Source organism: Lissotriton vulgaris, chromosome 4_1 (genome assembly GCF_964263255.1).
Source record: "Lissotriton vulgaris chromosome 4_1, aLisVul1.2, whole genome shotgun sequence".
In the NCBI taxonomy this organism is placed as follows: domain Eukaryota; kingdom Metazoa; phylum Chordata; class Amphibia; order Caudata; family Salamandridae; genus Lissotriton; species Lissotriton vulgaris.
The window spans coordinates 2,023,512,496-2,023,528,008 of record NC_141691.1 but is presented as its reverse complement, the minus strand read 5'-3'; the positions used below and the strand labels follow the sequence as shown (position 1 = coordinate 2,023,528,008).

Below are 15,513 nucleotides of genomic sequence, written 5' to 3'. Positions count from 1 at the left end.
TCTTAAGGGGTCTGAAGACAGGGCCTTCCCCTACTACAGACCACCTAAGAGAGCTCTTAGACCAGTCTGAGACTCTAAAGCCCTCCAAGGCAAACCCCACAGGGGATGCTGAAGGAGGCCATCCTTCAGAGGATGACACTGTAGACACCCCTACCCCTATCATCCTGGTAGATGAGGCGGCCTCCACCACTGGAGCTCCTCAGGTAGATGTAGAGGAAGAGGAGGAAGAGGAGGAGGTGGAAAGCAGTGAGTCAGATGATGACAGAGATAGTCAGGTGCTGGTCAGTAGACTGAACCAGGCTAACTTAAGTCAACTTGGGAATGAATCAGGTAACAACCTATTCAGACCCCCAGGTGGACTTAACCAGGGCCATAGGAGGAGGAGGCATCACTCAGGTGAATCCAATACCTCCCATGTCTCTAGAGGCTCTCATGGTCACTCCAGAAAGGAGATGACTAGCCCTCAGAGAAGGGAACATGAGGCCAAGATGAGAGAGGCTGAGCTTAGGATCCAGAGGCAAGAGTTAGAGGTTGCCCTGGCCAAGGAGAAACTTGCTAGAGCAAGACAGCCTAGAGAGAGTGGATTAGGATCCACTGGTGGCAGCAATATCCAGAAGGATAAAGACAGGTCCTTTGATACAAGAAACCTGAGTAAGATTGTGCCCCCCTACAAAGCTGGGGATGATATCCACAAATGGATGACTGCACTTGAGAGAGCCTGCAGAGTACAGCAGATCCCTCAGGAGCAGTGGGCAGCAATCTTGTGGCTCTCCTTTGAAGGTAGAGGCAGAGACAGACTCCTCACAGTTAGTGATGAGGATTCTAGAAACTACATGGTCCTGAAGAGTGCTCTGATTGATGGGTTAGGCTTAACCACTGAACAGTACAGGTTAATGTTCAGAGATACCCAGAAGACACAGACTCAGGACTGGTCTGAATTTGTTGAGTGTGCCACTAAGGCTCTGGAGGGCTGGTTGCTGGGAAGTAAGGTTACTGACTATACAGGATTGTATAATTTAATTATGAGAGAGCAAATCTTAAGTAATTGTCAAAATCAGCTTCTACATCAGCACCTGGTTGACTCTGATCTGACCTCCCCACAAGAATTGGGTAGGAGGGCAGACAAATGGGTCAGAACCAGGATCAGGCCTAAGAATCAAGGTGGTGACCAAAAGAAAGAGACTACCAAGCCTCAAGAGAAGGGTGGGGATAAAAGTAAGGAAAAGACTTCCCCAGGGCCCCAAAACTCCAAGAATGGGGGTGGGTCCCAAGACACTTCTACAACCCAGAAAAAGCCTTATTGTCATACCTGTAAACAGGTGGGGCATTACAAAACAGATAGCTGTTGTCCCAAGAATGGCAATAAAGAGAATATACCTCCAGGTAAGGCTCCAACACCTCCTGTCACTGTTAGCAGTGGTCCCCCAGGTGGTGGGAGCACCCCCAAGAATTTGGGTGGGTTTACTTTTGGAGGACAGGTGGACTCTGGCCTATCCAGGTCCCCTAACTCAGATACTCTTGTCTATGAGACTGGCATGGGGTTTGCCAATTTCACTGCTTGCCCAAACACTTTGAGCAAGTATAGACAGGAGCCCCTCATCAATGGCTTGAAAGTTGAGGCCTTCAGAGACACAGGGGCTAGCATCACCATGGTGGCTGAATGTCTAGTCCCCTCAAGGCAACTTTTACCTGATGCCAGATATCAGGTGACAAACATTGATGGCATAGAAACCAATCATCCCATGGCAGTAGTCAATCTTAGCTGGGGAGGTGTCACTGGCCCAAAGAGAGTGGCAGTGTCAGCAAACTTGCCTGTAGATTGCCTACTGGGTAATGATTTGGAAATCTCAGCCTGGGCTGAGGTTGAACAGCAAACCCATTCTAGAATGGTAAATCTCCATGGAAAGGTTAGTGGGGCTGTAATGGCTACAGCCCCAATTCAAGATGTCCTTCCTGAAAAGGTTGGGAGGGCTGAGCAAACCTCAGCCCCATCTTTAAATAACTTCCCTCCTGAAGAGAGTAGCAGGGCTGTACTGATAACAGCCCATACCCAAACTGAGTCTCCTCCTGAAAAGGTTGGTGGGGCTGTGATGGCCACAGCCCAAACTCAAACTGATACATGGGTAGTGAAGCCTGAAATGATGGATCACTCCACCCAAACAGAGAGCATTGAGGAGGAAGAGAAATCTCCCTCCCACCAGACTTTAGGAAAGGATCAGCCTCCTCAGGGAACTGATCTTACCCCTGATGAAGGAACTGTCCCAGAGGTTGTTAGGCCTGGCCTGACAGAGCCTCTGATGGCAGTGGACCCTTCTCAGGAGGGACCCAGTCTGGAGCAGGTAACCTGCCCCTCTCTACCTTGCCTTACTCAGCCCAGGGCTGCAGAGGACAAGAAGGACAGTGAGACCCAAAGGGCCCCCTGTCAAATAAAGCACCCCCATCAGCAGATTAGGGGCACCGAAACTAGTAGCCCTAGTGAGGTGCAAGCTTTAAAAACTCCTGAGGGATCCCCCTTAAAAGTAGTTAGGGACCTCCCCCAGATGGATATTGTTGGGCACAGCCAAACCTGGGACCCTAAGGGCCCAAACCTGAACTGTCCCTCCAGTAAGCCAAACAGAGGGACCCAGCCTCCAGCTTTAGGTAGCCAGAGGTTGACCCTGAGAGCACAGTGCAACTCAGTCAGAGAAAGAAAGGCACACATGGTGGAGAGTGATTGGAGGAAGCTGAGCCCTACAGAGGAAACTCACTTCAGTACTCCATCTCAACACCAGCCTTTGACTTTGCAAAGACACACCACAGGTAGAGATTCCCTATGGTGGAGACCCTCAGATACCCTTAGGGTGAGGGATTGCTTAGTGGACCATGAGACAGGGGGTTACCAAGCCAGAGCTGGTACTTCCTTATATGGCCACTTAGGCAATATAGGCTTACCTGGTCAAGGATAGCCTTATCTCCTTTCGTTTGGGGGGGGTTATGTAGGAAGGTGGATATCTGACTATGGTTACCCCCAAACTTTTTGCCTGGTGTTTAGCTGGTTTTTGACTTAGTTGACCTGGGATCCTGCTATTCAGGGCCCCAGGCTGATTGCTCTCTCCTTAAAATGGACTCCGTGTACCTTAGGTGCATAACACAATTGGAATTGGTTCACCTTATAGGCCCCTGTAACAGTGTACCATAGGTACCCAGGGCATAGGTGTAGCCAAGGCCTGCCAGGGGCTGCAGCATGTATTGTGCCACCCCTGGCCTGGCCTCCATATTTGACACAACTGGCTGATCACTCAGCTGGGGTAAGTTGGTGTAATCACCTCTTACTTAGGTACAGTATGCCTGTGCCTAACCCTAAACTGGACACATATGTTCCTATCAGCCACTCCTATGGAAGGCCTCATCAATCCTGGAGGCAGAGTGCTTGGAAATATGTGAGATGGTGCTCTAGCATGAGCTGAGCCTGTCTGCAGCTGTCGGGAACCACTCCCTAAGCTGTTCCGGGATATTGCCATACCATATACTCTTAAGTGCATTATAATCCTCGCGGTTATATGCTATCTTTGGTTTGGCTTTATCAAAACATGTCGAGTAAGGTGTCATACGAATTGGAATACTATCCCCTCGCCAGTTCTGGCGACGGGGATAGCATTCCACCCTTCTAGAGGGACACGACATGTGTGTAGCCTTAACCCCGGTTAAAGTTAAACAGAGCCTCAGCTTCACAAAATGGACGCTGCCACCACAGACACAAGTCTGGCCTCCTGCTGCTGACCGAAACTCGGCAGATGGTGGCCTGGACAAAGGGTTTCCTGCCTTGGGAGGTGCGAGCACCACCCCAGACAGGATTTTGTGTATTAGGTAGGACAGGGCTGAAAAGAATCAGACATGCCCGGGGCACACAAGGTGTCCCCGTGCATAGGCCAGTCCTGGCGCGGAGCTGGACAAAGGAAAGGGGGTGTAACCGCCCCCCTTCCTGGTTCCTCCCAGAGGAGGGACCTAGTAGGTGATCCACCCCCAGTTTGGGAATAAGAGGGGGAGCAGTGCCATTGCACAGCAGATCATCCCGAAATCAACTTAAAACTAAGAAGACGACTGGACTTCGACATTCTGCTGCACAGAAGACTGAAGAAGAATCTCCCTAGTGGCCAAGGAGTGACCACCCTGTGAACACAGGTACCAACCAGTAACTCGACGTCTGCTTTGCCGCCGCCTCCCGCCGGAGACCGAGCCCAGAGCCCGACAAGAACCAGACTCCCAGACCTCTCAGAGCCCGATCCACAGTCCCTGCGAAGAAGGGACTCGTGGAGGCACCGAGTGACGTGGGACCGGACCTCTTGAAAGACACTCGAAAAGCTGACTGCGCAGCTTCTGAGGCATCCTCGACGTTGTGCTTTGGGGATTGAGAACCCCCACCACCGAGCAGCCCTTGCACCGAAGATCAGCCCTCCAGCATCTCCACGATCTGCGTGGGGCCCTTTTGCATTGTGCCACTCGACGCGCCATCCCGGCCACTAGCCACGCGGCCAGCGGCCATCTTGGCGACGAACCCGAAGATTTAAACAGCAGGTCTGGTTGCTCCAGACCTACCCAAGCTCCTGTGAAAAGGAGCACTCGCTCTGACCTTGCTGGTCCGAGTGAACAGCATCTTTCAACTCCTGCGTGGCTTGCATTTGCCAAGGCCTGTTTGCTCCGATCAGGTCGCCGACACCGCCAACAGCGAGAAGCCTACGTGGGACAGCTCGTGACCGACTCCTGGACGTCCTCGACCCCGGGTATCCACGTGGCTGCAGAAAGAAGCTACCCGACAACGCCTGGTTGCACCCGACATCGCCTGGTTCCAATCTGGTTCCACGGTAGTCACTGGCTAGTGACTTTGAACACTGTCCCCTCTGCTTTCAGGTCTTCACATCTTCAGATCCACCCTTGGATCCACCGGAACTCTTCTCATCGAGCCGCCTGCAGCATCTTCAGCTCCAAGCACCATCGACCAGCGTGACGAAACCCGACACAACTTCGACCCTGTGCACCCGCTTCCTGTGGGTGAGGTAACTCAGATCCGCCGGTGCTCCTGCACTGGTACACATCCCAAGGGCCTGTGTTTTAAGTTTCAGCTCCGTAGGTCACTCGGAAGGTTCCTAACTTTCTAACTTTGTGCTTTTTACGCACCATAGACTTTGTATTGAGAAGTGCGTGCACTTTGAACACTGCACCCGAGTCCCGTGGGCCTTTCCCGACTTAGTTAACTCCAGTCTCGAATAGCTCCAGCGATTCCCAAGGCCCTAGGCCTCTTCACTTTCCTCCTGGTATCTCTTATACCACTTTCTTAGTATATGGTTTAGGTGGCCCCTAGGGCTCATCCATATTGTGCAACTTTTGTGTATTTTAAACTGTCTTGTGATTTAACGCTTGTGCTTCTGTGCTCATAAAGAGTCCAGGGGATTTTATAGTTAATAAATCAATATATATTTTCAATATATATCTGTGTGGTGTCCCTTTCATTTGGTATTCAAGGGGGTTGTGTATGGTATAACAGCTGGCTTCACATGCCTTTCAGAGTTTAGCCTAAGACTGCTTTGTCCACGTTACCACTAGGATAACTGGTCTACAAGGTTGAATTACAACCATCATCATAAGGGTTGCTTGGCATGGTACAAAGTGATCACTAAGGATTAGTGAGCATTATATACCAGGCCAACTTCTCACACTCACCTTATGAATAGAATCCCACAGCAGTCCAACCTCCGGAGGAGGGTGTCCACCCTTCTATACCAAAAAGTCTTGCAAAATAGAGCACGCAAAATGGCCATCCCTCCTGACCTTGGAATCCATGCAGTAATGCTTTGCGAAAGTGTGGAGGGAGGCCCAAGTTGCGGCTTTACAGATGTCCAACACAGGAACACCCTTTCGACAAGGCAGAAGTAGACAACTTAGCCCTGGTGGAATGAGCTCTAATGCCTACAGGAGGCTCCTTACCAGCCAGGGAGTAGCAAATATTGATGCACAAGATGATCCACCTCGATAAAGTGCGCTTGTGCACCGCCTTGCCATTCATACGACCAGCATATCCAACAAAGAGCTGATCATCTTGACGGAAGTCCTTTGTTCTATCCAGATAGAAGCTAATCGCTCTCTTTGTATCTAAACGATGGAGCTTCTCCACCTCCTTGGAAGGGTGAGGGGGAGGATGGAAAGTAGGAAGGGTAATGGACCGCCCTAGATGGAAGGGAGTTACCACCTTAGGCAGAAAAGCAACCCTTGTCCTGAGTACCATCTTTTCAGCATGTATGGTCAGAAAAAAACGCTTTGAACTCAAAGTCTGGAGCTCACACCCTCTTAGCCGAAGTGATAGCCACTAGAAGGACCCTTTTAAATGTCAGTAGTCTCAAAGGACAACTATGCATAGGTTAAAACGTGGAACCCATTAAAAAAGTTAATACCAGATTTAAATCCCACTGGGGCATAATAAAAGGAGTGGGCTTAAACATGTTAGTAAGCCCCTTAATGAACCATAAAACTATTGGAGACCTAAAAAGAGAAGACTGATCTGGCAAACAAAGAAATGCCAACAAAGCCGACAAATATCCTTTAACAGTAGCAACAGCAAAACCCTGCTGAGCCAAATGAAGTGAAAAACAAAGAACATCAGAAAGATTCGCTTTCAAAGGATCAAAAGATTTCTCTCCACACCATCTAACAAATTTTGATTACCTTGGCAGATTGTCCCCTGGCCAATAAAATAACATCCACCATGTCAGGTGGGAGACAACAAGATTTCAGAATGCCCCGTTCAATCTCCATGCATAAAGGTGCAGGCTCTGGAGGTGGGGATGTAGAACCTGCCCCTCCATCTGAGAGAGGAGGTCTACCCTGAGAGGGAGATGGAGCGGAGGGTGTGACGAGAGGTGAAGAAGGTGCGTGTACCACACCCTTCTTGGCCAATCCAGGGGGATCAATATAACTTGGGCCTGGTCCTTGCAAATCTTCCTCAGAACCCGAGGAATCAAGGGTGTGGGAGGAAACACGTAAAGGAGTTGCGAGCTCCAACTCAACTGAAACGTGTCCCCCAACGCTCCCTGCCTCGGAAACTGGAGACTGCAGAATGACGGGCAGTGTGCGTTCTCGATAGTGGCAAACAGGTCCACCAGAGGAGTTCCCCGCGTCTGGAAGATGTGCTGAACTACCTCCGGATGAAGCCTCGTGGTCGGTGGAGAACTGCCGACTGACACTGTCCGCACGCATGTTCAACAACCCGGCCAGATGATTTGCCATCAAACAAATCCAATGGTCCTAAGTCCAGGACCAGAGCCACAACGCCTCTATGCAGAGACGGTACAAACCTACTCCTCCCTGCTTGTTGACATACCACGTCATGGCAGTGTTGTCCATCAGGACTTGAACCGACTGACAGCGTATGGAAGGGAGAAAGGCTTTGAGCACCAAACGTATCACCCCAATTCCAGAAGGTTGATGTGAAGAAACATTTCCTCTGGAGTCCAAAGACCCTTGATCTCGTTATCCCCCAGATGAGCACCTCACCCTATGGTAGAGTCATCCATTACCACTGTGGCCACAGATGGAGAAAGATGAAAGGGCTTTTTTTGAGACAAGTTGCCCTCCACGCTCCACCAAGACAGATCTGCTGCAGCTTCTCTGGAGATCCTAACTGACTCCCTGAGATCTCCGTTGTGCTGATACCACTGCCTCTGGAGACATCACTGGAGCACCCTTGTGTGCCACGTGCATGGTTGACCAACAGAATGCAGGAAGTGAATAGACCGAGCAGGCGAATGACCTTCAGAACTGGAACAACCGCTCAATTGTAAAACAGAGGAATCATTTACTGAATATCTACAATCCTTTGCGGAGGCGGAAAAGCTCAACACACAGTGTATCCAATACTACCCCTATGAACAGGTTGCACTGAGAGGGCACCAGGTGAGACTTGGGTACATTTATCGAAAAACCCAATTTGTACAACAGCTGGGTTGTAACCTGCAGATGATGACGCACCATCTCTGGAGACTCTGCCTTCAAAAGCCATTCTTCCAGGTAGGGGAAATCCGGGATCCCAACCTCCTGAGATGGGCAGCCACCACTGCCATCACATTGGTGAAGACTCGAGGTGCGGTAGTAAGACCAAATGGAAGGACCGCAAATTGGTAATGTTGCGTCAAATAGTAAAACAGAGATACTTTCTGTGCGACTTCAGGATTGGGATGTGGAAATACGCATCCTACAAGTCAATGGACACAATCCAGTCCCCTTGGTGCAGCGCCTGAAGAACCTGCGCTAGAGTGAGCATCTTGAACATCTCCTGCTTAGGAAACAGATTCAAGATTCTGAGATCCAGGATAGGAGGTAACCTGCCAACCTTCTTAAGAATCAGGAAATACAGGGAGTAGCAACCCTGACCCCTTTCCTGCTCCGAACCACCGCTATCACACCTATTTGTAACAGGGTAAGAACCTCCTTCTGAAGCAGAAGCAAATGATCCTCCGTGCAAAACCACTGGCAAAGAGGGTAAGGAGGAGGGAACTCCCTGAAGGGAAAGGCGTAACCATTTTCTACAAGATCTAAAACCCAAAGGTCCGAAGTTATTAATTTCCAATCTTGTAGAAAATAGGTAAACCAACCTCCCACGGCACCCACATGATCCAGGATGGCGGATCTAGAGCTGCTTTCCTGCATTACCAGGAGGGGTTGGGAGGAAGAGGAGGAAGAGAAAGAGGGTTGACGTCCGGCTCCACGAAGGCAACCTCTGCCTTTATCCCTGTAGCTCCTTTACAAGGGGTTCTGCTGCTGTTGCTGTTGTTGAGGCTGTCTGGACCAATGAAAGGAAGAATTCCCAAAGCCACAGTATTGTTTATAACCATAGCCACTGGTATTAGTCTGCAGACGCAAAGACCTTGCTTTTGCCTTACTGTCCTTAAATCTTTGCAGGGCAGAGTCCGCCTTTTCACCAAAAAGCTTTGACCCATCAAATGGTAAATCAATAAGAGCAGCCTGCATGTCAGGAGAGAACCCAGAAGACCTTAACCATGCATGCTTCCTTGTTACAATGGATGAACACATTACTCTGGCAACAGAATCCGCCGTGTCCCGACCAGACTGGATGACTTGGCGAGACGCAGCCTGAGAGTCCGCTAACACCTCACTCAGATTCCCCCTGTCCTCGTCATACAACTTAGGTAGAAGCTGTTTTGCAGAGTCCATTAGGGCATGAATATATCTGCCCAAGAGACAAGTGGCATTGGTAGACTTCAGAGCCATGCTGGCCGACGAAAAAAACCTTTTTCGCAGATTGCTCCAACTTCTTGGAATCCCTGTCTGCGGGACCCTGCGAAAACGCCCCTGTAGATTGCTTCGAACAAGAAGCCTACACCACTAGACTTTCAGGAGAGGGGTGAGAAGAAAGGAAAGATGAATCTCCATGAGCAGGTCTATACCTCCTTGAGACCTACTTCAAAACCGCAGGAGCCGAGAGAGAGTTGCGCCACACATCCAGAATTGGCTCAGTCAGTGCATCATTGAATGGCAAAACTGGTTCAACCACTGAAGATGGAAAATGAAGCACCTCCGTGAGAGGATTAGGCTTATACTCCACCACAGGAAGCTGCAAATCCAAAAGGTCTGCAGCCTTCCTAATTACCATATGCTGCTCAGGAGGATAGGCCCAAAACTGCACTATGTCCAGAACAGCCCCGATGAAGGTGAGCGTCTGAGAGGAAGTCAGGTGTGATTTCGACATGTTGATAGTGAACCCCAAGAGGTGCAAGAGGTCCGTCATAGTCTGGAGATGGGAGACGACAGCCTTTGTCAAGTCCGCCTTCAAGAGCCATTCATTGAAATAGGGGAAGACTGGAACCCCTGATCTGCATAGATGAGCTGAGACCACCATCATCACTTTTTTGAACACCTGAGGAACACTGGAAAGGCCAAAGGGGAGCACAGGGAATTCAAAAAGCTTGTGGCCTACCATGAACTATAGATAACATCTGTGGGTTGGCAGGATGGGAAATAGGCGTCTAGCAAATCCAACACCACCATCCAATCACCAGGGTCGAGAGCAGACGGGACCTGAGGGAATATGAGCCTTTTGTACTTCTCCTTCTGGAGGAAGCAAAGGAGGGCCCTGAGTGTTCTGCTTGGGCACCGGAAAGTGGAGAGTATACTGCAGGGACCCACTTGATAGCTCCCTTGGCCAAGAGAGCTGAGACTTCCTGGGGGAGAAGTCCCGTATGATCCTCCGAAGTGCCATCGAAAGATGGCGGCATGGAGGAAGGGGTAGTCCAGAAGAGGATGGAGTAGCCCCTTCAGATTATTTGTAAAGCCCACCTGTGGAGAAGTGTGGCTCAGTGGTTAGAGCAGGCAGACCCTGAAGCAGAGGTCAGACCCGGGACCAGGGTTCCATTCCCGACGCGGCAGGGTCTTGAGCTCAAAATGTTCATGGACTCGATAATTCTCGCTTCGGTGCCTGACCTAATCATGGGTTCACACTCTGCAACTCTGGGCATTAAGCTTGCTTAATCTCCACAACGGCCCACTGCGGTGGGATGCCTGGCTTTCACCTTGGGGATGCCCTGTAGGGGCTATCTCACAGGGAAAAGCCAGGACGGGTTCCCAAGGCAAGCGCGGAGATACCCCTTCGGGGGTCGATTCAGGCGCTATATAAGAAACATAATAATAATATTAATAATAATGATGGATTGCCAGTGTTGGGGGGGGGGGGAATGGGTGATGACAAATCCAGCCGCTCACTGGCCATTGATGGGCCTGAAACGTCGGACTAGAAGGGTTTGGATGCTGCAGTAGGGGGGAAAGGGTGGACTGGCAAGCCTGCTGTTCAATCACTTTGTCTGCCATGTTGGGTGTGACCCTAGCAGGAGTGTGCTGCAGCTGGAGCCAAAACTGGTTCCAGTGTCATAGGAGGAGTCCATGTTAGAACCCGTTGTCCCATCACTGCCCTGCACAGTCTGGGTAATAATTATGGGCACTTCTTTGGTGTCACAGTGGTGCACCCGGCCCTGATGCAGCATGGGTCAGGAAATTCCCCAAGGCTGGCAGGATCGCCTTCGTTTATGGGGTACCAATTGAGGGAGGGCTCCATGGGTGGGGATCCTCCATCTCGCAACAATCCAATGCCATGCTTCCACCGGTGTGGTGAAGAAGAATGATGAATAATCTGTGGTTTAGCCGTTAATTGAATGCATATAGGACTCCCTGTTATGGTAATCTCTGTTTGGCAAGGAGAAGGGACGATCTTTGTTATTGGACAGTGGCAGTAAAGTTCAGGAAAAGGGAGACCTGGATGTTATTCACTTGAAAGGGGCCATGAGTACAAGCCTGCCGCTGGAGAAAGTCATAGACCCTGTAATGAGGAAGCAATGCTACCACTGGGAGTGGCGGGTCCCATACTCCAGGGGATGAGCTGGTAGTCTCCGCGCTCGTTCCAGTGCATAGTTTTTAGACAGGCCCTCCGGGACCACCACATCTTGCAGCCAGTCCCCTGAAAATGGTATCATAAAAGAGCCTTCAATTAATCCTGGCAATCACACCACTCTAATATTCTTTCACCGGGACCTGCCCATCATGGTGCTCTATCCGGGCCTCTAGGACCATCACCCTGCGCGTTAGGGCACATAAGTGAGCTGTGCTGGCTGTGTCTAACTCCAATAAGTATGTCTCTACAGAGTAAACAAGTTTACAATTTCCCATTGATCAGACCGGAGAAGCCCGTGGTCCACCACCAGAAAATCAATTTTAGATTCTAGAGCATCATTGGGGTATCTTGTACAACTAGTCGGTGGGTGCTGGGTAAAGGAAGGTGGGGACTATCTCAGCCTGTGATCTTCGGCGCCTCCAGCTGATTCAAAACCAGGCAGCTCGACTGATCTACAAACTTCCCAAATTCCACCATGGCACCCCTCTGTTAAAACCCCTGCACTGGTTCCCCATCCTTGAGCGCTCCTTATTCAAGGTGGGCTGCACGATCTTTCAAGCCCTGGCAGGCACTGCACCAGTTTTTATCAATTCTAAAATCAAAGCCAATGTCCCGAACAGAGACCTGCACTCCTCCTCCCAGCTCCTACTATGTGTCCCCCGCTTTAGGAGGAACAAATTGGGGGGCATGAGGTTTTCCACCTTGGCCCCACCCTTCTGTAATGCCCTCCCATTCACTATCAGGTCCATCCCAATCTAGCTCGACTTTCGTGAAGCCCTCAAGACTTTCCTCTTTTCACATGCCTTTTCGCACTAGGCGGCCTCTTCTGTTCCATCTGGGTCCCTCCGTCCTCAGCGCCAAGAAACCACATGGTGATTGAGTGCTTTACAAAACTCTTAACTTCAACTTCAGCAGTATCCATTTTGTGGGGTTGCATGTGCCCTTTGCCTCTCCCCTTGGTTACAGTGGGACCCGGAGAGAGGCAGCAGTAGCGGAAGGATGCAGGAAGGGGGGTCGGCAAACCACCTGTTCAGGAGCCCCTTCGAGTTGATGTCATGTGGTGGAGCAGGTAAGCAACTGATGCCCGGTGCAAGAGGGCCAGTAGCATTCTGGCAAATCAGCAGAGTGGAGTTGCACAGCATGCTCCTCAATGCTGCACTGCTCATCAAGCAGAGCACGGCTACCCCTGCAATACATGTCAAGGCAGCAATCAGCATTTATGTTCAAGTTGTTCTAACCTCTTCGTTAAACTTTTGTCTACATAGTAGATGCACTATGTTTCTATCCACACAATAAGTATAAGGGTTCACAAGCTCTTCTCCAGAGGAGTCTTCATCAGGTTATATTTCTATGCAAGCCCACTTTATTTATTTGTCCCCATAGCATAAAAGTGATCAAAGTCCCATTATTCAGTGTATATCTAACATTAACTTACATTCCATGTGGAATATGAAGAGATACTACATGCTGTGCAGTGATGGTCTTAAATGAATATTGAAAAGAGCAGAGTACTTACTTATTTGGGGGTGCTTGGGCCTTTTCACCTCTAGAGAGAGAAAATAAAAAGGTAGACATCCTTATGGCATATCCCAGCTTATTTATAGAACCACAAACATTTCCTTAACCGTAACAGCTATATACTAGACCTTTAAAATTTGGGTGGGCAAGTAATCACATGATGTAAAGCAGTGAATTGGAGATGCTTTAAACACTGAATTCAAACTCAACATTCAAATAATGACACTATTAAAGGGCAGGTAAAAATAGAAAGATTTGTGTTACTGACTATGGTTTTAAAATTTACTGGCCTGTATTTCCAATGTGTTTGCCCGCCTTCATAATTTCCTCTTTTCTGTGTGGTCACTGCTCAGTGACCTTCAACAGAGATTTCCAACATCTACAGTACAGATGGCTATTGTAATACATGTGCCCTTCTATGAATCTTTGATAACAAAGAAAACCTCCAGAGGGTTTGTAGGTGGCTGGCTTAGCATATGGTGCTCACTTATGTAAGTGTTGCACCCCGCACCAGCCCAGACAACCCTTATGGCATTTTAATGGTTTCAGACAACCTTAGAAAGCTCTTTAAGTGGTAGCTGTGGAGAGCAGCCTTCAGGCTTAGAGCAGAAGCTTGTTTTACCAGATTTTAATCTTCTTGGTATAGGTAAAGTGAAAAAGAACCGCACAGGACATTTATAAAAATAGCTATTTTTATACAACACTCACTAACACAACAATCTCTCCTACTCAGAAATATAACACACTGCACACAATACTTTGCAATAAAAAAAGGTAAGTAGCATGAATACACAGTGGTAGCCAGGGGGAGACCAAAACATATACTAAAATAAAAGGATGCAAACCACGACCTAAGTCAAGACTATACACAGAAGACATAGAAGTGCTTGGACCCGAGAACCACCCGAGGCAAGTACCCAGAAACCCCACTGAGGCCGTGTGCAGAGTGGGAGCACAGCTGCATGCTCAATTCAAGTCAATGGATAAGTTGTGATTGTAATTTTAATGAAGGAGGACCCTTCCTAGTGGACCCTGAAGAAGCCCGGTGGAAGACCGAAGGTTGAAGAGCCACTCCACACGTGGATAACCTAGGAACCAGGATACCTACACCAGGGAAGCTGGGTGCATAGGTGTGAAGTGGTGTCGGAAACCGCTGTCAAACTCAATGGAGCACTTTAGGAAGATCCGGCTCCTGGAGAAGTCGAAAGTGTCTGGTGGAACTCAAAGGTGGATTGAAGTTGAGAAGTACCTGCACGCAGATGAGTCTATACCACTCAGGAATGACCAGAAGGCACGGATGATAAATGCCTGCAGATGTCGAGAGATGCAGGAGAGTTGATGATGACCTTGGAGCTACACCTGTGTGGACCAGGTGATGCTGTGGAAGACCATGAGCCATTCACGAGCTGTCCCATGCCGGGTGACGAGAGCTGAGGGGTCGATGTCTGTTGGAAGCACCAACAAGCCTTGGCAACCACAGCCAACGTGGCAAGCGAAAAAGATGCAGGGGACTGACTCACCACAAGCAGAGGAGTTGGAGTAGGTCTCAAGAAATTAGGGGAGCTCACTGGAGTCTATGAACACCCACAACAGGGCACAACGGCCAGAAGAATAGGAGTCACAAGAGAACCTCGAGCAGCTCACCATAGATGCAGGCCCACGGTGCAAGGGATGCGGTAAGGACAACGATTTTGGCTGTAGGAGATGCATGAGGCTGGAGCTTCTTGAAGCACAAAGATCTTTGAGGAGGAGAACCAACAAGTCTTGGCAACAGCAAGTCGACGCTGTGCACAAGGGTTTGGTTCTGGCAGTTCCGACGGGGGATACTGGCTTCAAACCTAGTGAGAGGGCGGTGCAAGGCTTTAGGGAGTTGCAGAACCATGACCTGTGTTGCTGAGCCTTTTGGAATCAGTGGGAGCCCATGAGCAGCAGACCAGACAGCTTTGTTGCGGTGCCAGCAGATGCTGGGAAGTGACTCCTTGACTTCAAGCGAGACTCCTCCAGCTGTCTTGGATGTCCACAAGCCTTAGAAGGATCCTGTATGGAGCAAGGCACAAACGTTGCAGAGGACAAGCAGGACGACGAGACCAGGAGCAGCGGCAGTCTGGCCAGTTGAAGTCTTGGTGCCCAGAGCAGAGTCCAACAAAGTCCAGAGTACCCAGACAGTCGAAGATAAAATGGTGTCTTGATCTTAATCTTGTCCCACGATGAATCTAGGGACACACCCAAAGGTAAGCCCTTCAGTACCCTAAGGAGAGGGTTGGGGCAAACTAGGGGTCCCTTCCAGAGGAGGGGCTGTACAGTGGGCAGGATACTCCCTTGTCCTTTGTCCAGTTTTGCGCTAGATCAGGAGCAAACAGCTTCCTGAACTGGTTTGAACTGGACTATGCAAGGAGGGCACCAAGTGTCCCCTTCCAGCAGTCTCAGTGGTGCTAGCAAGCGCCCCCACCCTGCCCTAATACACTAAAGCCTGTCTGGGAGGTGGTCATCCCACCATGTGACAGGATATCTATCGTTCTTCCTTCCCTTGTTCAAGCTTGGCTCAATTGCAGAAGAGCAGAAATATG

At 49.7% G+C, this 15,513-nt stretch overlaps 1 protein-coding gene across 1 annotated transcript in view; it reads right to left on the bottom strand.

Annotated features, from left to right (window-relative positions):
* LOC147724906 (uncharacterized) overlaps positions 1–15,513 on the bottom strand; it is a 1,184,129-nt gene that overhangs the window by 673,978 nt on the left and 494,638 nt on the right. Inside the window, exon 11 of the mRNA XM_086918126.1 lies at positions 12,945–12,974. Coding sequence (XP_086774252.1) covers positions 12,945–12,974 — 30 coding nt within the window. The remainder of the gene's footprint in view (positions 1–12,944; positions 12,975–15,513) is intronic.